At 45.8% G+C, this 25,190-nt stretch overlaps 1 protein-coding gene across 13 annotated transcripts in view; it reads right to left on the minus strand.

Annotated features, from left to right (window-relative positions):
• TANC2 (tetratricopeptide repeat, ankyrin repeat and coiled-coil containing 2) overlaps positions 1-25,190 on the minus strand; it is a 238,360-nt gene that overhangs the window by 67,157 nt on the left and 146,013 nt on the right. For all 13 annotated transcript variants that reach the window (XM_064636755.1, XM_064636760.1, XM_064636753.1 and 10 more), the window contains 3 exons: positions 16,697-16,960; positions 9,586-9,711; positions 2,456-2,737 (listed from right to left, as the gene is read on the minus strand). In XM_064636755.1, the coding sequence (XP_064492825.1) occupies positions 2,456-2,737; positions 9,586-9,711; positions 16,697-16,960 (672 nt within the window). The remainder of the gene's footprint in view (positions 1-2,455; positions 2,738-9,585; positions 9,712-16,696; positions 16,961-25,190) is intronic.

Genomic DNA, 25,190 nt, shown 5'->3' on the forward strand with positions numbered 1-25,190 from the left:
AGGATTTTTGAATGACACCAAGACATGCAGCACTTGCTGATGTCTAATTACTGGTTATTTTAGGAATGTTTTAAGAACAACACCACTCTGAAGTGCAGCCTGTGCTGGCACAGGGTTCCCCTGCCTGGATTGCTGCAGTGCATCCCTGAGCTTGACTGGAAATCATCATGCAAACAATGACCCATTTAATGGCAAACAACAGAGGAGGAGGATGCTGCCTCCATAATTAAACCCTGGGCATTACAATGAGGCACATCCTTGATTCTGAGCCTGCAACACCACTGTCACCTGTATTCATTTTCTGAGACAGGAATTAGAAGGATGAGGCTGCACTGAAGCCACTTTACTAATGCTGATTGCACAACTGCTGTAGCGGAGTCAGACCACCTGATTAGCACTTATTACTAAACACAGATTTCACTAAGCATAATAGGTTTTTTTTCAGCACGTGGAAAAAGAAACAACAAAGAAACTTATCATAGAATCAGAGATGAATCATAGAATATCCTCAGTTGGAAGGGACCCACAAAGATCTCACAGAATAATTATCATCTTCTACAGCTAAACTAGGACTTGTGATCTCTTTAGGAAATAAAGTCAAATTAAATACTGATTCTGAAGGTTTCCATCCCAATAACTAACACTGAGGAATCATTCAGCTTTCAGCTTCATGGACACACCAGACTGTGTTAGGATCTTCATGAAGGGTGTAGGGCACCTTCTCGTGGGAGAAAACCAGCTTTTAGTCCAGAAAGAGTTAAGCACAGTGGTCTCTTTAATCTCCACAATTCCCCCCAGCAGACTGGGGACACACACACACAGTTGGTGCACTGCAGAGCTGCAGTTAAAATATAGAAACAAGCCCTGCCTTTCACTCCACATTGTTCATTTAGCTCTGACAAGTGACACTATTGAACATGCCAACCCCCGGTGACATTTCAGCTCTTCTGACAGGGCAAGAGCCCTGCACTCCAGTAAACAGATTTAACTGCAGCTTCTCTGAGGTACAGTGACCTACATCCTCCAAGATACCTCCAGGTACCTCACCCAGTATTTTTAGTCCTGTCTTACTCGCTTACTGAGAGCTGAGTGATTTTAAAATGTTGTCGTCCCCACCTGCAAACCTGCCAGCACGGAGTGATGGGAATTGGATGGGACCACAGGAGGGGCAGCAAACCTGCTGCTGAGCCTACATGGGCTTGTCACCCACCCTGAACATTTATACCATGATACTCTGAGGCAATCCATGCTGGAAGGAGAATGCACTGCCATGGATTTGTAATCAGAGAACACTGGCTGCCTCATCTCCCTGGAGATGGCATGAGCAGGGGGACTGGACTGCATGACCTTTAAAGGTCCCTTCCAACCCAAGCCACTCTGCTTCTGTAATTCTAAAACTGGAGTCTTCCCAATCAGAGAAAGTCTGAGATGTTTCTAAGCCAGAGAAATCAGAGACAGACTATTCTGATTCCTCAAAAAGCACCTTTGGAACAGGAGCAGTATAAAAGCCCCGTTTAGCAGAACCTAAAGGGGCCACAAGAGACCTGGAGAGGGACCTTTCCCAAGGACATGGTGGGGCAGGACATGGGGGAATGGCCTCAAGCTGGAGGAGGGTAGATTTGGATACTGGGAAGAATTTATTCCCTGTGAGGGTGGTGAGGGGCTGGTGTCAGGGTTGACAGCAAACCTGTCAGCAGCCTGGTATTTATCAGTGAAGCAGTGGACATAAACAGGATTACAGCACACCCTTGAAAGGAGGAGAACACGGCATGCAGAGGAATGTGGGCAACTTTCAGACAGGAAGAAGATGGAAGGCAGAAATGGACTTCCTGTACTTTTTACAAGTCAGGATGACTTGACAAAATCTGTGTGTTTGTTATTTTGCAGCCAATCTTGGTGTGTGTATACATGAAAGTAGCAATAGCAGGTTGACATGTGGATGGCCTGATGTATGTGTACCAATAGTAGGATGATGTGTATAGCCCGATATATGTTTATATGAAGGCACCAATAGAAAGTTAACATGGGTGATGTATGAAAAGCACAAATGTTTGCAACCTGTTGCAATAAATTGATTGCAGCCTTCTTGCAATCCTGTCCCTGCTTTGAAAGAAAATTCTATGTCACTTTGGCCATCTCAACAGCGACAGGCTGGAATGGAATTCCCAGAGAAGCTGTGGCTGCCCCATCCCTGGAAGTGTCCAAGACCAGGTTGGACGGGGCTTGGAGCAACCTGGGCTAGTGGAAGGTGTCCCTGCCTGTGGCTGGAGGTTGGAACTGGATGATGCCTAAAGGTCCCTTCCAACCCAAACCACTCCACGACACGCTGCTGACAGGTCCTTCCTCTGCCTGGCAACGAGCTGATTTCTGGGGCCCGAAGAGAAAAACGGGATTATTCCAACCAACACCCTCCTAAAGGTCCCCGAGTTGTTCACCCCCCCTGCTCTGCACTCACGCTTGGGGGAGGCGTGGGGGCTGTCCGAGGCGATCTGCCTCATGCGGGTGCCGTGGCAGCTGAGCGCCACCAGCCTGGAGATGATGGCGGTCTTGCCGAAGCCGATGTTGCCGACGATCACCACGCCCCGGTTGACGCTGGCGTTGGAGCTCTGGAGCTGCGCGTCGATCTCGTGGAACACCCAGTCGCGGCCCACGAACACGGACTCGGTGGTGATGCTGGGCACCTCGAAGAGCAGCGGCTTCAGGGAGATGTCGGGGGGCCTGTAGGGCGCGAACCGCACTGCGGGGGGAGAGACACGGAGAGGGGACGTCACCGGCCACGCCGGCAGGGAAAGGAGGGTTTGGAGATGATGTTTAACCTTCCCCAGGAATCTTTTCATCTCCCACAGGTGAAAAGGACACTCGTTTCCTTATGTTTGTTGGTAAAGCACCTGCTGTATTCACAGAATCACAGGATATGCTGAGTTGGGAGGGACCCACAAGGATCATCCAACTCCTGGCCCTGCACAGACACCCCAACAGTCCCACCCTGTCCCTCAGAACATTGTTCAAATGCTCCTGGAGCTCTGGCAGCCTTGGGGCTGTGCCCACTGCCCTGGGGAGCCTGGGCAGTGCCCAACCACCCTCTGGGGGAAGAACCTTTCCCTGAGATCCAACCTGACCCTGCCCTGACACAGCTCCAGCCATTCCCTGGGTCCTGTCCCTGGTCCCCCCAGAGCAGAGCTCAGTCCCTGCCCTTCCTCTTCCCTCCCCAGGAAGTTGGAACTGCAACGAGGTCTCCCCTCAGACTCCTCTTATTGTCCTGGTTTCAGCTGGGAAGAGTTTTAATTCCTTCTCAGCAGCTGTCCCAGTGTTGTGTTTTGATTTTGGTTTTTTCTAAATTGTGTCTATCCCAAGTGAAGGACTTTGGTTTTCTCTTGTCTCATGCTCTGCCAGGGAGGAGGTGCACAAAGGAAACTGGGAGGCAGCAGAGCTGGGACAGGTGACCCAAACTGGCCAAAGGGATATTCCACATCATGGAATATCCTGCCCAGTATATCAGCTGGGGGGAATTGCTGGGAAGAGGCTGATCTGGATTCAGGAAGAGGGTTCTGGCATCAATCAGCAGGTGCATTGTGAATCTCTTGGTTTTCCCCTCTTTATTATCATTATTATTATTTACCGATATTATTATTGTATTTTACTTTATTTTCAATTATTAAACAGTTCTTATCTCAACCTACAAGTTTTACTTTGATCCTCCTCCCCATTTCACTGGGGTGTGGGGGGAAGAGAGGGGGAACTGAGCAAGAGGCTCTGTGGTGCTTCATCTCCAGCTGGACTCATTCACACCATTTTCCACCAAAGGAGTTCAGAGAATTTTGCAGGATGAAGTGGCTCAGAGCTGGGGAGGAAAAGTGTGGCTGGAGAAATTAATTTTCTCATTTAAACCCACCATAATTAAAGGCTCCAGGCAGAACACTGGGCTCTGCACGGCATCCCCTGGGAGACAGGATTGTCTGTTCAATCCAGACACACCACGTCTGCTCACCTGCTCAGAGCACAGAACAATCTCGGCACCTACAAGTGCTAAATCAATCTGAGCGAAGTTATTTCGACTCTCCCAAAGTAAATAAGTGAAACCAGATTGCTGACAGGATGTTCCTGTTTGGCAATTAAAACGTTGTCTTGTTTCACAAGGAAACAACGATGCTGCAAAGCAACCTGAGGTTAAGAGGGAGAGTAAGAAATATCTTCCCTCACAGACCATGTGGGCTGGAGCACTGCCAGCACCTAAAAACATGGATATTGATTGTGTTCCTTTTTTTAATGCATTAGATTATAATAAAATACACAGCAAAATCCAAACCAGCCTTGAAACTTTTTCGGGAGCATCTGAGGGTGAAGGGAGAGGGTATTTGCCATTTTTTCCACTTGGCATGAGCTACCCAGGGAATGCATAACCTAAAGAGCACTGACTGCACAGACACGGTGCAAAGATGCTCTTAGGTGGCAACTGGAAGAAGAGACCAATTCTCCCAGGTCTCTTCTCCCAGGTATCAAGGGACAGGACAAGAGGAAATGGCCTCAGGTTGTGCCAAGGGAGGTTTAAATTGGGTATTAGAGATTTCTTTTTCAGATACAGAATCAGAGAATCATTTAGGTTGGAAAAATACCTCCAAGATCACTTATCTACCTACATCCAACCTCCTGGTTCTTCCAACACCACCAGTCACTGATCAGAGCAAAGCAAAGCCCTTCTCCTGCCACCCTGGGGGGACATTTCACCGCTTCAGGCTTTGCAATCCCAGGGCTCCCGGAGGGCAGGGGGTTGAGAAAACACTCCAAATGAGCCTCACTGGTTTGGAGAGAAGGGCTGAGAACATGCTGTTTGTCCCACCAGCCACCAAACCCCCTCCACGTGCCAGCAGGAGGCATTGATTTCACCACGCCGTGTCTGGAAGACAAACGTTCTCCTCGCTGGACTGCCAGAAACGTTCGGCAATAATTTAAGACCGCGCTGACTAATTGCAGTCCATGTGCCAGATCCTCATTAATTCCCAGGCCTGTCTGCTGAACCACTCCAAGTCCTCCTGGCCACTCTTTTAATTTTACAGCCCTCAGTGCCAGTGGTCCCCAGGAAAGGCACAAGCACAGGGGAAGACTCCGGAGCTCCAGGGGAAATTTTGTGTTCAAAGAGTTGAAAAAATAACCCCAGATCACAAGGAAGGGAGGCTGCAGCAGAGCTTCAGCATCAATTAATTAATTAATTAAAGGATAAGCTAATAGAAATGCTCTGAACAGCAGGGAAGGAAGGTTCAGAGTATGGGGTGAGGATGTGCAGACACATTTTGGATGAACACCATCGGCTGCTGACTTCAGTGCTTGTGAAAAATCAAAGGATGTGCATAAGCTGCCTTCCCATCCTTGAAAATTTGTCAAACACTTGCTGGGATTCATATTCCTTGAAATGAAGCATTTTATAGAACTGAAGCCAGAGTGCCACAGAAATAGCCCAAATTTCTGATAATACCTTAACACAAATCAAACCCACACTTTCCCTGGGAATGAGGGTGTGGAGTGGGACAGAACAAGGTCTGAGAGAGAGGAAAATTTTCATGAGACTTGATGAAATACTGTGCAAGCTCTGTAGGACCCAAACTAAACTCAAATCCCAAAGCTGAGGCACTGCCTCCCATACCCATCCTAGTTCTGAAAATTTCACTTCAATCAACCCAAATCCAGGTGTATTTTATGTGCACAGTTGGAAAAAGCCACTGAGATGGAAAAGAGCAGGAGCACAATCAGAGAAAGGCCTGCCCTGCTTTACACCCTATGCTACACAAAGTGCATTTTTAGTTATTTTAGTCATTGGAAGGCTCTAAAATGCCCGTTCAGAAATCATGTTTTACACATTCCCCTCTCTCCAAACAGGGTTTTTTTTCTCAGCTATGCTGGCAATCAGCACCCACCGCTCATTAGCTGTTTTCTGGTTTTTTCTAGATGAGTTTTATTGCTGTTTTAGAACTTTTTTCTGATGGAGGACACATTTTGTTGCCCAAAAACAGCCCTTACAGGGCTCCACAGCCTGATAATGCCAATATACTGAGAGGAAGCCCAGGTGAGAAGTGCTTTGTATTTATTAAAATGAACTGTGGTTCTGAATAACCAACCCCATCCGCTGTGTCCTTTGTTAATTAAGAACCCACAAATTAGCCAAATGTCTGAGTTTCTTCCCTTTATTGCTTTAGACTGCAGCTCCTGGGTATTAGGTTGGATATCAGGGAAAATCCCTTCATGGAAAGGGCTGTCCAGCCCTGGCACAGCTGCCCAGGGCAGGGGTGGAGTCCCCATTCCCAGAGGGATTTAAAAGCCCTGTGGATGTGGCACTTGGGGACATGGGTCAGTGGTGGCCTTGGCAGGGCTGGTTGGACTCAATGATCTTAGAGGGTTTTTCCAGCCTTAATGATTCCTGATTCTTTCAACTGTCATCTTAAACAGCCACTGGGATGAAACCAGTTCCTATTTCTCACAATCCACGTGCCTAAAAAAGACTAAACTATTTTTTAGTGTTTTTAAGAAGCACATGAAACTCTCCTGCCCAAGAGGTGATGGTATAGAACACATACCATGAGGAAAACCCTCTGAAAATTATAAAAGACAATTTAAGGAAAACATGCCACTGTTTCATGTTTATCTATGTATTATCTATATAGTTATCTATACCTATCTATATTTTAAATATACATCTATATATCTATATCTATCTGTATATTACATATATAGATATCTATATATTTATATATATCTATATATTACATATAATAATACACTGGGGGAGTGTAAACCATCCACTCCTCCACCCCAGACACCTTGGTTCTTCCCACCCTCCATCAGCTGGCATTTTGGAGCAAAAAAAAACCCCTGATGGCCCAGCTGGGGTGTTCTAATACCCCTCATTTTGTTGCCATCTGGCTCCTGCATCACAGCCAGCAGGTTTTTGGGATACAGCAACCCCAAGCAGCCTCAAATCCCACGGGATGAAAAGCAGGGAAAGCAAAAATTGCCTTCCCCATCCTATTAAAAACCTGTCCCTGGGACGAATCCTTGTTGTGCTCTTTGTGTTGGGATTGTTCAACTACTCCCCTGGTTAAAAGCACTGATTTAACAAAAAATAGCAGGGCCAGCCTGCCATTCAGTCTCTCTCTGGGATTTTGGAACACTGGGAATAACCAGTGGGTTGTAACATGTCCCTCCACACTGGGCCAGGAATGGCTTTGCTACTTCAGCCCACTGCCAAGACTAGAGACGTTAAAATTATACCCAAGTTTAGGATTTCCAGCTGGAACAAAGAGCTGCTGTTTATACCAGCCCAGACTGATGTAATGTCACAGCAATATCTGCAACACGAAGCATTTTGGGGGGGGAAGGAAGCCCCCCCTCACATATTAATTTAAATGAAAATATTTCCAAATAGTGATGGGTTTGGTTTTTTTTTCATATCCTCTTCTTCTCCCTCTCTTTTTCAAAACAGCAAAGAGCCTCAACCAGGATCAGAAACGAATTCCAAAAAAAAAAAAAACCAAACACTGCTGTTCTTCTCAGGCAACTGTCACAAAAAAAGGGAGGGGGGGGAAAAAAAAGAACAAAAAGCAGAAAGAAAATATGTAGTGTTACATGGGGTTTAAAAAAGTGTGTCTGGAAAACAATTTGATTCTGTTCCTACAATGAAGTTGAATGTTTTGGATGCAATCACTGCAAATTACGCAGCCTTGGCAAGCTGCTGCCTCCCAGCATATGGAAATTTGGTCTGTCAAACTTTTGCTTTCTTCACTCACTGCCTGCTAATGCATTTCTAGAAGTGCCTCCCCAGCCAGGGGATTTCATTACAAACTGCCCTCCACGGCTCCCAAATCCAATTTTTGGGGGGCTCGTTCCTTGGCACAAAGCCCAGTCAGGCTGGACCAGGTCGGGCGTGTGGGGCTGGTGAAAACCCAACCTGTGCCCTCCAGCTCCCCAGTTCCTCACCCCAGGATGGTGGCACTTGCTCAAAAACACCCCAGAGAACAGGAAAGTTTCATGCATGGCCAAAAGAAACCCGTTTTCTTAGTACAGGGGAGAATAAACCAGGCACAAAAACAACCTGAAAATATCCCAAATGAGCTTTCCCAGCCACTTATTCATCTTTGCAATGACAAATGAGGGGATGAAGCATCAACCCAATGCTCTGCTGCAGATTCAGGGCTGCCCCAGTGACAGTTTGAGCATGTGGCCAAAGACTGAGCTCAGATTAAAGGGGGGATGGAAGTTGTAGGGTGGGCTGAAAAATCCCGAGGACATGGAGCAAATGGAGCTGGAGCTGCCTGGGAATAAACAAAACACTAAAATGTCAGCCCTGGCTCCTCTTCTCATTGCTAACATCTTGTTTGTGGAATTTGCCAGGAAGAACCACAAAAATCTCCCCTCTCAAAAGGCCTTTCAGAAGGCAAAGGGCTGCCTGAATGTGGGCATTGTGACCATCTCTACGAGGGACACGTTGGCACAGTGGCCCTGTCACAGTGCTGGGCTCCTTCCCCACTGGCACCCTGCAAAATGCAAGGGGGGGCTGCAAACCCTGGCTTTGGATTGGAAAAAAAAAAAAGAAGAAGTAAAAAACAATAGTAGTTCGTTAAAGTTTCTAATTTTTTATAAATTATCAAAATATTAACCCCATGGGGATCAGAGATTGGCTGGGAGAGCTGGGGGTGTCCAGCCTGGAGAAGAGAAGGTTCTGAGAAGACCTTGAGTCCCCTTCCAGTGCCTAAAGGGGCTCCAAGAGAACTTGGGAAGGGACTTTGGGCAAGGGCCTGGAGGGACAGGACAAGGGGGAATGGCTTCCAAGTGAGAGTAGGTTTAGGTCGGATATTGGGAAGGAATTCTTCCGTGCTGGAAGGAGAATGCACTGGCATGGATTTGTAATCAGAGAACTGCCTCATCTCCCTGGAGATGGCATGAGCAGGGGGACTGGACTGCATGACCTTTAAAGGTCCCTTCCAACCCAAGCCAGTCTGTGCTTCTGTAATTCTAAAACTGGAGTCTTCCCAATCAGAGAAAGTCTGAGATGTTTCTAAGCCAGAGAAATCAGAGACAGACTATTCTGATTCCTCAAAAAGCACCTTTGGAACAGGAGCAGTATAAAAGCCCCCTGAGCAGAACCTAAAGGGGCCACAAGAGACCTGGAGAGGGACCTTTCCCAAGGACATGGAGGGGCAGGACATGGGGGAATGGTCTTGAGCTGGAGGAGGGTAGATTTGGATACTGGGAAGAATTTATTCCCTGTGAGGGTGGTGAGGGGCCGGAATGGAATTCCCAGAGAAGCTGTGGCTGCCCCTGAATCCCTGGAAGTGTCCAAAGCCAGGTTGGATGGGGCTTTAATTTAATCTTAAATTAGTTAAAATGTCAGTAATCCAGATATGGGTGATGCTTTGAAAACCTGGGCTGGTGGAAGGTGTCCCTGCCCATGGCAGGGGGTGGCACTGGGTGATCTTTAAGGTCCCTCCCAACCCAAACCATTCTGGGATTCTGACTTTCACATGGATGTAGACAAAGCAGGTGCAACCCAAGCTCCCACCCCATGAGTGGGAATCCCCCAGGAGAAGGAGCTCCCACCTCTCAGGTCCTGCTGTGCCCGGGCGCCGGCCACGCTCTGCCGCGGCATCCGCAGGGACGTGCGCAGGGGGGTGTGTCTCTGCTCGTCCAGGTACGCCAGGTCCTCCAGGTGGGCCGAGCTGGTGGCTGCCAGGAGAGAGCAAAGAACCACATCACACCCCTGGCCTTTGCATTTTTCAGCTGCTGGTTATCTGATTTTTTCAGTTTTTTAAGCAAAATACACAGTTAAAACCACCCGGGGATGAACCAATTCCAACCGCCCTCGGCCAGGAGGAAAGAAGTGTTCTGGTGACTTCTTCTCATGCCCCATTGGTGCCTGCTCTGGTTTGGTCTCCTGTTGATGTTCCTAAATAAAAGCAGACACAGGGAAAATGGAGACATGGAGTCTCTCCTATCTGATTTCACTCCTCCCAGTCACAAACTCAGCCATGTCTGTGCAGAGCTGACACAGACACTCAACATTTCCTGCTACGTAAGACAACTCACCAGTGCAGTTCATGCTGGAGCCCACAGTCTCCTCCTCAATTATTTTAGAGCTGCTTAATTTGGATATTAACATTTATCTGTCCCTAAAGCCAGAATTAGTGGCAGAAAAATTAAACTTTCAACAGCCCAGCAAAAAAAAAAAAAATAAAAATGAATGAGAAAAATATTATCTGAACTAAAGAAGATAACTTTACTATTCCAACATGACTTGCTCATGGGAGAATTTACTTTTCTTTGCAATGCTGGATTAAATAGGAATAATTTATTGGTCTCTGCTGAAGGTGCCATCACTACATGGATAAGCACAGTTGGAGCAGACTAGAGCTAACACTGGCCACAAAGCTGCTGCCATGGTGATGATTGGAAAACAGGAGAAAATGTGGCTTAACAAAACAAATTTGGATCCCTTGCATCTGAATTTACCCATTATTCTGCCATTTCAGACCCCTGTCAGCCAAGGAATTTACAGAGTATTATAAAGCAAAGGAATGAAAACTTCATTTCATGAAATAATCTTCCCAATTAGAAACAGAAAACTTTAAAATCAGTCTTTGCAGATCACCAGCTCTGCTCTTGTTCTGATAAACATTTCCAAAATTCACATTAAACTTTAACCCATGGAAACCAGCCCTGGACTGCTCAGCACTGTCTGCAGTACTGCTTCTATTGCTTTGGTTTTTCAGTCAATTACCACAACAAGATTATTATTTTAAATTGAACTAATTCATTAAATGACTTCTCCAAAGGCTGCCTGGGAAGCTGACATTAATTATTTGCTGGGAATTGGGTAAATATTTTGATACAGCTCCCCAGAGTCACTCAGGGCACCGGACTTGGGATCCTCCCTCCCTGTGACCCAACACAAAATGCAACAGTTCAACAAAACCAAAAGGCAGAACATTTCAAAACTAAGGGAAACACTTTTTTTTCATACAATTCTTAATGACCACGTAAACACCTTTACAGGATGGTGCTGCAGTCAAAAATTAAGCAAGATTCAGACTCTATCACAGGTGGGGAGAAGGGGCAGGAATTTTTAACGCTGTTCTTCAAATTGCCTGAACTTTCCAAGTTTTAAGGAAGAGAAAAAGGGAGACAGAGGACAAAAGATAAACAAGAGGAGAAAGAAAAAATAAAAAAGGGGGATAAAACCATCAAGGTCTGTTTTTAGAAGTCCTTCATGCTCCTGTACTCGTGCAAAGTTGATTAGATGCTGACTGTGAAGGATCGATTAGAGCCGAGATGCTGCAATTACAGAAGGGGCTTTAGCAGGGACACGGGTTATTTTCTGTGGGCACTGAGCTCTCAACATCACCCTCAGGGTCACTCCTGCCTGGCCCCTGAAATGTGCCTTTTGCATTGCAATTTCTGCCCAGTTTTGCAGTGCCACTGAGCCAGAGGATCCGCAGGGGAAGAGCAGGTTCACTGCAGCACCCCCAGGAAGATCCAGAGCGTCCTGAGGGTACCCAGGAGCCTGGCACCACATCAGGCAGGGTGGTCCTTCCTCCTCCAGCCCTCATCTCTCCATCCATGCCAGACTGTGCCTCAGGGGCTCTGAGCAACCTGGTCTTGTAGAGACGTCTCTGCCCACAGCAGGGGCATGGACTGGAGGACTTTAAGGGTCCCTCCCAACCCACCCCCCTCTGAGGCTCTTCAGTCTTTCCTACAAATCAAGGAAAGCCTGTCAGCTCTGCCTGCTCCAGAACCAGAACCGTGTCATTTCCTGGGAAGAACTTCAATCCTGACAGTACATTTTATTTTTCTTCTAGTTGTTTGAAGAGTCTCATTTCCACCTCTGTCCTGCCTGGGAGATGAGCACCAGCTGCCACCCCAGATGTTTTGCAGGGGTGGACTTTGTGGCCAGTGCCCTGATTTACTGCTGGCCCTACAAGTGAGAGAGTTATTTCTCAGCAGCCCTTCCCACCTTCATCATCATCATCATCATCTTCTACAGCCACAACAGGAGACTCTCACACAGTGTCTGTTTGCAAATTCACTGCAGTTTTGCCAGGGGTTATTTTCCCAGTTGTCAGTAAGTGCCCTGCCAGGGCTCAGGATGAACTGAGATTTATCTTCCTGATTTACAACTGAGGAATAATTAAAGAGATCTAAGGCCAGAGGAAGTGGGAGCAATTTTTCCTGAGAATACGCTTCATCACTTTCAAAAATTATGCAAGATCAATTTATCTCAGAAAATATTAAACTGTTGAAAGCTTCCCCTCAATCCTGAACCTTATCCCACGTAATGAGACCCAGTGACTGCAGATAAAACACCACGGAGGGGAAAAGTGTCTCCTCAGAAACAATATTTGCATCCTGCAGATGCAATTCTCCCAGGGAAACAGCAAATAGTGGAAGATAATTCAGTGTCAATGCACTATTTGAGCAACAAATACAAACCAACCTGAGCTGAAATTAGCATTTGGCAGCCCAGGGAAGGGGTGGACTCTGCAAATGGGGTCTCTGGGGGAGCTGGGGAGAAGGCAGGGGGGTGTTGCTGCTCTTGTCTGACTGAGGGGATTCAGTTCACTTTAAAGGTCATCTCATTCCAACCCCCTGCCAGGGCCACGTTCTCAAAAGGACAGAATTTACAGGCATTTCTTCAAACCCTGCCCTCAGATCCAACAATACCTGCAACAATAATGGTTTCACACTGAGAGGGCAGGGTTAGGTGGGATATTGGGAAGGAATCCTTCCCTGGGAGGGTGGGGAGGCCCTGGCACAGGGTGCCCAGAGAAGCTGTGGCTGCCCCTGGATCCCTGGAAGTGTCCAAGGCCAGGTTGGACGGGGCTTGGAGCAACCTGGGCTGGTGGAAGGTGTCCCTGCCCATGGCAGGGGGTGGCACTGGATGGGCTTTGAGGTCCTTCCAACCCAAACCAATCTGGGATTCTGTGATTCCATGAAAGTTCCACTGAAGTTTGTAACTAATAATATATTTGCTGCTATTTTATATTCTCTGGCAGGAAAAAAAGAGCAGAGCTAGTATTATATAAGGGCATTTTAATTCCCTATCAATATTTAAACAGACTTTATAAACCATGCATGTGCTCTGAGTAACACGAGATTTCACGTTTCATTTCAGGGGTGACAGAAACAGAACGGGACGTTCTTTGTGTCCACGAAATGCAAACTTCCCTAAGAAATCTGTGCTCCTTCCAAAACCTGCATGTCCAACTCCAACACCAAGGGTCTCCCTTCCTCAGCACAGTTCCCCTTCCCATTCCCAGGCAGTGCTTTGCCCTGCTGGCTGCCCGGGCAAACAGCAGTGCCCTTCACAGCTGATGAGGGATTAATGCCAGAAAATTGCATATATAAAATAATATATAAATTTGCATGTATAAAATATATTAATAATAAATAATATAAAATAATAAAATAATATAAAATAACAATATAGAATAAACAGTATATAATATATAAATATATAATAATATGAAACAATAAAATAATATTAAAATATTAAAATAATAAAATAATACAAAATATAAAATTACATATAAAAAATAAAGTATAAATTTGCATATATAAAATATATGAAATAATAAATAATACTATGTAATAAATAGTATATAATATATAAATATATAATATAAAATCATAAAATAATATTAAAATAAGAAAATAATAAAAATACAAAATGGCATATATAAAATATTAAAATAATAAAAATATAAAATTACATATATAAAATATATAAATTTGCATATATGAAATCTATGAAATAATAAATAATATAAAATAATAATATAGAATAAATAGTATATAATATATAAATATATAATAATAAAAATCATTAAATAATATTAAAATAATAAAATAATAAAAATATAAAATTGCATGTATAAAATAATGTCTGTACTCTGTGTTTAGGTAACTCAGCACTGCCCACCAGACGTGCTCCCATGTCTCAGTTTTTAAAAAATATCACATATATGGTAACCTCTGAATCTCAGAGATTTACCAAGACCCACATCTGCTCTGCCACATCCCACTCTGGCACTCACAGGAGCCTGCAATGTTGTTCTTTGTTGTTTTTTTTTTACAAAAAAAAAAAAAAAGTGGTTTTAACTGTTTTTAAAGTGTTTCTAACTGTTTTTTTTAACTGAAGGTACATTATGTGACAAAGTTCAAGATGAGATTAATCATGGAATCACAGAATGGTTTGGGGGAAGGGACCTTAAGGATGATCCAGTGCCACCCCCTGCCATGGGCAGGGACACCTCCCACCAGCCCAGGTTGCTCCAACCTGGCTTTGGACACTTCCAGGGATCCAGGGGCAGCCCCAGCTTCTCTGGGCAACCTGTGCCAGGGCCTGCCCACCCTCCCAGGGAAGAGTTTGTGTTGTAAGAGCTGCTCCCAGTTGTAACCTGCTCGCTGACAGCAGGGACATGTTACGTTCAGTGACTGCTCTTTGTGAGCTGCTGTGAAAAAGAACATTTTTGTGCTGTTCTGGAAGATATTCTGGGAGAATCTTAAGGAGAAAAAAAAAACAAAACCAGAATAAAAAAGAAAAAAGCTGCCACGCTTTGGTTCCCAAGAACAGACTGTTTGTATACAAATTCAACTGCATTTGAAAAAATAACGAGGGAAGAAAAATAAGACAAGAAGAGCCTGTTTCAGCAAAGCTGTGATTTCATGATTACCTTAAAATGTGGAATACCATGGAATGCCACTAAAAGAAAGGCAGCTGTCTGCCCAGCCACACTTTGCCTCCACGCTGATGACCTTGAGGTTATAAACGAATATACCAATTTTCTGGAGGGCTCATTTTCAGTTGGATTAGTCAGCTGATCTGGTTTATCAAGTGGTTATCCCATGTGTGGAGCTGGAGCAAGGACATGGAATTGGCAGCTCAGGATTAACTCTTTGGGCAATGGCACATTTGCACATGGGCTTAAATCAACCCTGAAGCTACACCTGGTTTCCCTTTCCCATCATTCAAGCACAAAGATAACGAGGTTAAACGGCCTGGGGAGAAACATCCATATAAATCCATTACCTAAATCCATAATTTTCTGGTGCCACAAGCTTACAGGAGCCAACATGTGAGGACTGGATGATAAAAGGTTAAGGCAAATCTTGAATTCTACTTGAACACTACCACAATTTATCCTGGGACGTGAATTGTGTAAGCTGACACAGAAAGCAGCAAAAACTCCACCAAAAATAAAAAATCCAGAAGGAAAAGGTGCTCCTGAGCCTTGCTGGGGAGTTTTCTCTTCAAATAGTATTTGCCTCCAAACACACCAAGCAAGACAACAACTCTGAAAGTCAATTAAACCAACACACATGTATTTAAATTCACAGTGCCCAACCCACTCTGTTTGCTTTGGAAGGTGTTTGCACCACGTTATTTAGGAGAAATTATCTTAAAGTAACCAGGCTGTGCAAGCAGAGCTTTCCAGGTTTTTCCCATTCCCTCTTTCCAGTCTGAAATGTAGGTTTTCAGCCTGAAATGCAGGTTTTCAGCCTGAAATGCAGGTTTTCAGCCCGTGCTGCACCCCCATGCTCGGGCTGTTTGTACTTCAGCATCTCTAAAATCTCATTTCTCCATCACTTTCAGGTCTGTGACTGGCCAAAGTGGGATTAAAAAGGGAACCTAATCCAGTTATGCAACACAGCCTGGTTCACCAAGGGATGCTGATTTAACAGGCAGTATCCTGAGATATCTCTCAGTACCATCTCTGGACTTTCTGGAGCAGCATCCCTGCTGCCAGGCAGTGGGAGAATCCACAGGGACTCGGAATTCAAAGCCTGGATTTCTCCCCACGTTTACACAGACACACACATTCCAGAATGTTTTATCCCAGAGGAGTCACGCAGCAAGAAAAAAAAATATGGGGCAATAAAGGAAAGGGGAATAATTCCAGGCAAGCAGCTTTAATATTTTTAATCCCATCTCTTGTTTCTGCCCTGCTGTCACCAGCTTCAGGGGGACACTGGGCAGGCTGGGAAAAGACATCAATAAGGGAGGGCACAGCATCATTTTGGAATGTTTTAAACAGCAGACACGAATTTAAACTAAAATGATGCCAAGACAAAAGATTTTCTTCATCAGAAAGTCCCAGGTGCTGTGAGGTGTGAGGACACCCCTGTGCTGAGATGTTTGGGGCAAAGGCCACCACGAGAGATGGGACCCAGAGCCAACCCTGTGTAGACAGAAAGTCCCAACATTCTCTTAACTCCAAAGCTCTTAGGATCTTCAGAGAAGATCAGACACTTGATTTTACTTACAAGGAACCCTTTGAAATAGTAGAAATGGCTATGATGCCTTGGCCCTTCAAACCTGAGATATCTGCACTGGAATGGCAGCAAAGAACCTTTTCTTTTTAAACATATTCTCCAATAATCTTTCAGTTGTACAATTTTGTAAGAGAGGGACCACAAACTGCTGAAGAGGGACCACAAACCGCTGAAATAACCATTAAGCATCATCAGAACCACTTTTCCCCACAGGAATTTTCCATTTGGAAGCAATAAGTCAAACGAACAGACAATTTTTGTCACTCTTAACGACGACTCCAGAAAGGAGATTTCTCCTCGGATAAGGAGGACACAAGAAGGGCTTGTGCCACGTGCTGGGTCTGGCCCTGACCTAAAAAAGGCACAAACGTGGGTTTCTTACCTGCTACTGAGTTTGGCCGTGGCATAAGGTAAAGAGGGATGGACTGCACCGACTGGGACAGGACGGTCTCCAGGTTCCTCTCGGGGATTTTGTTGAGGCTGTAGGTGGAGGCCGTCATGTTCTCGTCCACACGGTACAGGCAGGAGTCCATGCTGGATTTCTGGGACTGCCAAGGTTTCAGGTTTCCTCCAGATCCAAGCTCTTTACTGCTTTCCCCTCCATATTTAGTGCGTTCCACATTTTCGGAGTAACTTGTCAGAGTGGCTTGAAGGGGGGAAGAGATGATAAACAAAGTGAGTAACAAAGCAGGAATGGCTGAACACACACTGCTCAATGCCAGAGTCAAGACTGAGCCCCATCAGACTTTCCACATCCACATAAATCAGAGATTATGGATTTTAGTTTAATGATACTGTTGCTGCTTACGACTTCTAAAAGAACATTTAAGCTCTAATGTTTTGGCTCATACTGTTAAAAGCCATTTGTAATTACAGAGAGTATTAAATATTCTGTGCAGCACTGTATTCAAATACACCATTCCAGAAAGAGCAGGAATTACTGAGGAAGAAACATTACCAAGGCTCCTCCTGTCTCTGAATTTGCACTGCAGTTTTCACCTTTGCAGGGAGGTGCTGGCAGGAATTTATAACCCTGCAAGGTGTGACACTGAGAAGCCCCCACTGACCTGCCTCAACAACCAGCTCCAGGGATTAGTTTGGTTCAGAAGCTGAACCCCTTATCTCATTTGACTGACAGCAGGTTTTTATGAAGCTTTAACTGCAATCCACCCATTTTCCCTTCGATTATTTCATTTTACAGATGAGGAGCATTGCTGCATCGACTTTCACATTGGGAAGTGACAACACTATTGATCCACACCACCACCACCTTCTCCCTGCTGGTATTTTTTGTCTTCTGGATCCTGATGCAGTTTCCCAGTGGCACTAACTCCCTTTGGGCTGCTGACTTTCATCTTTAGTCTCCCATATATTCATTCAAGGTCACAACCAGGTCTCTGAGTCACTGACACAAGGTCCCAATGCCCACACCAACTTATCTGAGTGTGTCAGAGAATCACAGAATGGTTTGGTGGGAAGGGACCTTAAAGCCCATCCAGTTCCACCCCTTGCCAGGGTGGGGACACCTTCCACCAGCCCAGGTTGCTCCAAGCCCCATCCAACCTGGCCTGGGACACTTCCAGGGATCCAGGGGCAGCCACAGCTTCTCTGGGCACCCTGTGCCAGGGCCTCATGAGGGGCTCTGCACAGTGCCCAGCTGGACTCTATCCCATGAACTTCCGTGACCAAGGACTCATCTGCCTGAATTCCTCATGCTAAATGACATAATGACAGGAATTAGAATTTAAAATCACAAAATCATCATTAAAAAAAGTCAAGACTTGTAATTGCTGCTGTGCCTGTTCTTTGTCCATCCAACAAACTCCACACAGTTCAGCCTTCCCCCCTATTTCTATGGCTTTATTTCTCACTATTGGGTTTCCTGCCTGTGCAGTGGGATCAGAATCTTTGCATCCCACTAATTGTACCAAAATTTAGTTGTCTGCGACATATTTTGAAATGTAAAACCAACACATGCAACTGCTAAGGACTGGTATTTGTTTGTTGGCATTTAAACATAGGTTTGCTGTCAGGTAAACACATTTACAATTCAGGATAAGAAAATTAGATAAAAACAGAAAACAGATGTTCACAGACTTCTCTTGCTCCCTCAAATTGCTTAAGAAATATGTGTGAAATGGTTTTCTAGAAAAATCTCCATTTCAAAGTCTGGGTCTGCAGGGCAGGCAGACTATGTTGTCTATTTACAGGGGGAAAAAAAATCCATTGATCCATTAAAATCCATTAATTTTAAAAGCCTATCTCGGTATGTGTCTAATTAATCTTTGTAGAAACAAATCAGCAGCTGCCATCAGTCATCTCCCAACACATCAAATTGAGGAAAAACAAAATAACTATGTGTCAAAATAAGTTTTCTCTAAATGAAGCAACAAAAAAAGAAAAAAAAGAGCTAATAAGTCCTGCTGGCCCCTTTTCTAATTGACAATTTGTGTTCATTTGAAACGTAATTTTCACTGGTTTACACTAAAGCTGTTTTATGTGCAAACTCGTCACTGAATCAGGTATTTAGGATTGTTCCCTGTGGATTAATTTACCTGCTGAACAGCCCTGGATGATCTAAGTGCTGCTACACAGGCTGAAGTGATGGTTCTGCGCATTTAATCTCTTCCAGGAGCTTTTTTAAACCGAAATAATTTTGATTTTAGTTAAAAGGCAGAGGCAGCAGGTTAGTTCTGAGTCGGCGACGTGAACTGACATGCCGAGCACATCTTAGTGGGATAAAGCTATTCCACAGGGTGACCCCAGAGCTGCTCAGGCATCACCCCTTCAGAATGAAAAACTGAGAGAGCAACAGCTAATTTGAGAAAATTCACATTATCTGCCACTGCTGAGGTTGATGCAGTTTGATGTTCAGCAGGGGAAAGCTGGGAATGCCAAACTGGCAAATACAATGGAAGTGCAAAGATTTGGGCAGCCCTGAAAGGGTCAGGGAGTTGGACACGGTGATCACTGTAAGTTCCTTTCCACTGAAAATATTTTATTCTTACTCTCATTCTTATTCTATTCCATTCCACTCCATTCCAATCCAGTCCGATAGGATGAGAGGAAATGGCCTCAAGTTGCACCAGGGAAGGTTTAGGTTGGATATCAGGGTGGTCAAGCCCTGGAACAGACTACCCAGGGCATTAGTGGAGCCACCACCCCTGGAAAGTGTTCAAAGTGTATGGATGTGGCACCTGGGGACAGTGCAGGAGATCTGGAATTAGCTGGTCTTTAAAGGTCCCTTCCAACTCAAACCTCCAAAAATTCTACGACTTTCAAACCCAAGGACACGTCACCAGCCAAAAGCTCAAAAAAATGCATCCTTTGGCAGACACTGTGCTCTGAAGTGGGAAGAGATAAACTGATGACCTCCAATCCATCAAAGAGAGGGAATTTTTGCCTTGAGCCACCTGCTGAGAGGCAGATCCTTCAACCCCAATGTGCACAAACAGCTGAGGTTCTCCACAGCACCCAAGTAACAGCACAGGGATATAAATACAGACGTGTGTGCATAAATATCTGTGTATTTATAGACAGAGAGATGTGTCTCCAGCCTCTGCTGGCGCAGTCTCACACTGTGCAGTGTGAAAATAGACAGAATTTGAAGCATCTAAACCATCTGAGTGCTGTAAAATACATTAATGGATGATCCCATGGGAAGCCCTTTGGGTGAGAGGGCACGGGCAGCGTGGTGCCCTCTGCAATCCTGTCCTCAGCTTCCACAGAATCACAGGATATGCTGAGTTGGGAGGGACCCACAAGGATCATCCAGTCCAGCTCCTGGCCCTGCACAGGCCCAGCCCCAAGAGTCATCCCCTGTGCCCCAGAGGATCATCCAAACCCTCCTGCAGCTCTGGCAGCCCTGGGGCCGTGCCCACTGCCCTGGGGAGCCTGGTCAGTGCCCAACCACCCTCTGGGGGAAGAACCTTTTCCTGAGATCCAACCTGACCCTGCCCTGACACAGCTCCAGCCCTTCCCTGGGTGCTGTCCCTGGTCCCCCCAGAGCAGAGCTCAGTCCCTGCCCCTCCTCTGCCCCTGCCCAGGAATTGGAACTGCAGTGAGGTCTCCCCTCAGTCTCCTCTGCTCCAGCTGAACACACCAAGTGCCCTCAGTGTCCTCACACAGCTTCAAATCAAGGCCCTTCCCAATCTTTATTGTCCCAGGATTTGCTGCATCTCTGGTCCCCAAGATCCCAACCCACCCTCTGCACAAGCACCACCTGCACCAGCTCCTGGGGGCACGTCTGAAGCCACTTGGGACCGAGGTGTCAGGAGGGAACACACTCCAGAGATCCTGGAATCATTTCCCACCTCGCTTTGAGCACTCGAGATTCACTCCTGCATTTCCTTGGCAGAGGACTTGCCTGTGTCAAACTTTCCTTTCCCAGCTCATCTCGTTTCCCTTGGTGAAACATTTTGATTGGAACTTTTTGCAAATAACGTGGGTAAAATATTTTTATTTCTTTGGGGAAATACCAGAGCTGAACAGAAGCAGCAGCAGCCCCCCAAGACAGCATCTCAGTCACTGCAGACAGCACCACACTGCTTGGAGACTTTCATGTATTTACAGGCCACAGATATTATTTCTCATTTAGTTACAAGCTGGCCTAAGCCCCAGGGCAGGAGCCTTTCAACTGAACTTGTCTCCAGTCAAACACACAAGGGGATTTTTACCCTCCCATCCAATTCTCCTCGAGGCACAGACCACGCCTGGAAAACATCAACCTTTACCTTCCCCTTCCAGCTGGAACTGCAGGAGAAGAGTTTTCTGTGGGTCCCACTTGACGATGACCAACAGCTGTAACATTAATTACATGTAAAGATCTACAGTGTCTCGAGTAGGAAACAGGGGTTTTGTTGCTTCAAAGAAGTAACTGCAGCAAAGCAACGAGCTTCAATATTCTGCCTTGCAAAGAGCTCCAAGCCAGGCTGAATTAACCTCGTTTCCCTCGTCTCCAGCACCACGTCAGAGACGTCCCAGCCAACATGTGCGAGTTGGCAAGGAGTGAAATAAATTTTTTACCCTAATCTACACAAGCCCTCATAAACTCAGCCACGGAGGGATGCACCTAAATATAGCCACGTCGGCCCAGAGCCAAACGGACAAATTTGGCAGGTGGGGAGCATCAGTCCAAACCCTTCCCGAGGGAAGGAGGTCACACACAGCCCATGCCCCAACAACCCTGGAGCACCTTTAGAACATTAGTCTCTGCTGGACACCACCAGCCAGCAGGTTTAAGGCATATCCATGCAGAAAAAAAACCCCAAAAATGCTTAAGTCTGCCCTGCTCAAGGCTCGAGGTCAAAATCCACACGGCTCGTTGGGTGTTGGATTTCTCTTTCGACACAAATCTCAAATAAGAGAGAAAAAAACCCCCAAATTAAAATCACTGGTTTAATTCATATAAACAATCCTGTAAACAGACAGGGATTAAACAGGTGAAGCCATTGCTGTGCCAAGCCTGGAGGTTTTATAAATCAAGGCGAGCACACAAAAGGTCTTGAAACAATTGAAAACCACACTGACAGCAGCACCATGCTGACCCCAAATCAGTTCTGTCCTAAATCTGAGCCCCCTGCTGCACTGGCTGCCAAGTGGGATGAGGAATGGGATGAAGAATAGGATGCAGAATGGGATGAAGAATGGGATGAGGAATGGGATGAGGAATGGGATGAGGAATAGGATGAAGAATGGGATGAGGAATGGGAGGAGGAATGGGATGAGGAATGGGATGAATGCCTCACAGGGCTCAGACCTGCCTGCTCCTCAGGCCAGAAATGCAAAGTCTGGATAAAGCAGCACTTCAATGGAGCCAGACCCTCCCACCATCCGAGCCTGAGTCCCTGCAAACACCGTGAGACAGAACAGCTCAGCCCAGCTGCAGTTTACAGACTGCAGAAACAATGTAATGGATGCTGTTAAGCACAGTCCACTATTGTAAACATCAAATAAATCTGTTAAAAAGGTCCCAAATCTAACACAGAGGTAACAATCTTAATGGCTGATTTATGAAAACATCATAAAACCCCCCACAAGCTCCTAAGTGCTCTTATTTAAACACATCCCTCTCACAGAGCCACATCTGGAGAGACCTCCCTGTGATAGTGATGCACAAAAATTATGGACAACAGCTCATGGAACTGCAGGAGTGGCCATAACCACTGGCTCTTGTCCTTGCCCAGCCTGACCCCTGTGCTGAGCTTCCTCTCTACAAACCTGTTCCTACAGGAAAGACACTGAGGGGCTGGAGCGTGTCCAGGGAAGGGAAGGGGGCTGGAAAGGGGCTGGAGCAGCTGAGGGAGCTGGGGAGGCTCAGCCTGGAGAAAAGGAGGCTCAGGGGGGACCTTCTGGCTCTGCAACCCCCTGACAGGAGGGGGGAGCCGGGGGGGGTCGGGCTCTGCTCCCAGGGAACAAGGGACAGGAGGAGAGGGAACGGCCTCCAGCTGTGCCAGGGGAGGGTCAGGTTGGACAGCAGGAGGAATTTCTTCCTGAAAAGAGTGGTCAGGCACTGGAAGGGGCTGCCCAGGGAGGTGGTGGAGTCCCCATCCCTGGAGGGATTTAAAAGCCCTGTGGATGTGGCACTTGGGGACAGGGGTCAGTGGTGGCCTTGGCAGTGCTGGGGGATGGCTGAACTCAATGACCTCAGAGGGCTTTTCCAACCTAAACAATTCCACGATTTCACACCTTGCTGGGTGCCTCAGTGCCCTGATTTCAGTTGGGATAGGGTTCATCTCCTTCCCAGTAGCTGGCACAGTGCTGTGGCTGGATTTAGGATGTGGGTGATGCTGCTGACACCCTCATGTTTCAGCTGTTGCTGAGCAGGGCTCACACAAAGTCAAGGACTTTTCAGCTCCTCGTGCCTGTGGGGAGGCTGGAGGGAAGGGGAAGCTGGGAGGGGACAGCCAGGACAGCCAACCCCAACTGCCCAGAGTCCATTCCATTCCATATGGATTCACGCTCAGCACATAAACTGGGGGGGGAAGTTGGCCAGGGAACTGCTGGGAACTGGCATCAGGAGGCTGGTGGTGAGCAACTGTTTGTTATTTGCATCACTTGTTTATCTGGGGCTTTATTTCTGATGGGTTTTGTTGTTTTCCTTTTAATTGCCATTATAACTACTACAATTATTTTATTTCAATTATTAAGCTGTCTCCATTTCAACCCAACTTTTACCCTTCTGGTTCTCTCCCCGTGCTCAGTTGCCAGCTGGGGCTAAACCACAACATTCAGCTCCAGGCAACCTGTGGATTTTTACAGTGGGGTTATGAAAATTTCCAAAGCAGAAAAGCATACACCCCCCCCCCCTCTAACCCCACATGAGCTCCCCTCTCCTTCTTGATTCAGTGCCCTCTTTGTACTGTCCACTTTGTCCATTTTGGATCTTTCTTTATTTTTGCCTGTCACATTCAATTCCCCTTTTTTCCCTTTCTTTAGCATCAGCAAGAACAACTTTTCTTTCTTTTCACAAGCCCACCCCAGGCTTGAAACCAGTTTTAACATTATTAGATTCAAACTAGAAAGCAGAAGGGAGGCACATGGGGGAGTGGGAGGGTCCACAAGAAGAGGGAGGTTATTTAAGCCTCAGCATTAACTTTCTGGGCAAGCTTGGATCATTGGGAAGCTTTTCCTAAGCAAGAAGGTTAAAATCTTGCTGCTCTTAAAATAAAAGCTGAGAGTCCCATCCCATCTCCCAGCTAAAACAATAAAGAGAAGCCACTTATCACAATCTCCAAAATAACACCGTGGGAGCTGAGGAATCCTCCTGGAGGAGCCTTCTCAGCTGGCTTTTCACTTCAGCCTTTCTTTCAATTTTTCATTCTCCTTTTTATCCATCTGCAGGCCTGGACCATAAACCAAAGCCAATCTCAGAGTTTACTATCTGTTCTGTGCCACTTCTTTCTCCTTTTTTGCCTTCTCTTTTTCTTTCCCAGGAATGTAACCAACACCTGGATCTGATCCATCACCTCTCCAGTATTTATGGGCCAGAGTTTGGTGTCAAACCAAATCCTTGATGCTTCTGAGGTTTAACTGGGAGAAGGCAGAACTGCTGTTTTGTGACTTCATGGCTTTGCTTTCTGCTTCATCTCTCCTTTTAATAAAACAGATAAAGAACTGAACTGGGATTCAGAGATGACGTCCTTTTGTACTTTGTGTGGTTGGGATTTTGTGACCCCACTGATTTTGCTCAAGAGCTGATGGGACACCTGATAAATCACCTCCCTTTTCACCTCCTGAACCATCACCTGCAATATGCAGGTGCATTAGTGAACAAAAGCTCACTACTCATCAGGATGAGACATTTTTCAGGGAGCTCCTCTCCGGGGAACAAGCCCAAATGGAAGCTGGCTAGATTTAAAAAAAGATCTGTAATTCTCAGATATCTTATTCATTATTAACAGAGCATTTCATAATACTGATGAGAATGTCAGAATTCAAATGCTTTAACTGTAAGATCACAAAAATATTTAACCTGAGTTAAATTTATCTTGATGTGCCTTTGGAGCTGCTCTTTGTTCCTTTCTCAAAGCAGTTAAAGTTGCAAACAAATCCATCTTGTTTTATTGTCAGCAGCATCTATTCTGCTTAGCAGGCACTTAGGTGAATTTATTAACAAACCTATTTTTAACCCACGAATACATAAATCTGTTGAAAGCGGCATCTTGATAAAAGCTCAGGAATCAGAGGAAAAAACAGCAAAAAAAAAAAGACTAAGAGGGAAAAGCTACATGCCAGGGACTCCCAGGAGGGGACAGGGCTCTTTTACATGTCATTTTTCATCGAATAAATCCACAAAATCCAAGTGAAGGCAACTGGTCCACACGGCATCAGAGCCGTGCACGTCAGCAGGGCAGGAGGATTTCCACAGCTCGCTG

This window comes from Pseudopipra pipra, chromosome 26 (genome assembly GCF_036250125.1).
Source record: "Pseudopipra pipra isolate bDixPip1 chromosome 26, bDixPip1.hap1, whole genome shotgun sequence".
Taxonomy (NCBI): Eukaryota; Metazoa; Chordata; class Aves; order Passeriformes; family Pipridae; genus Pseudopipra; species Pseudopipra pipra.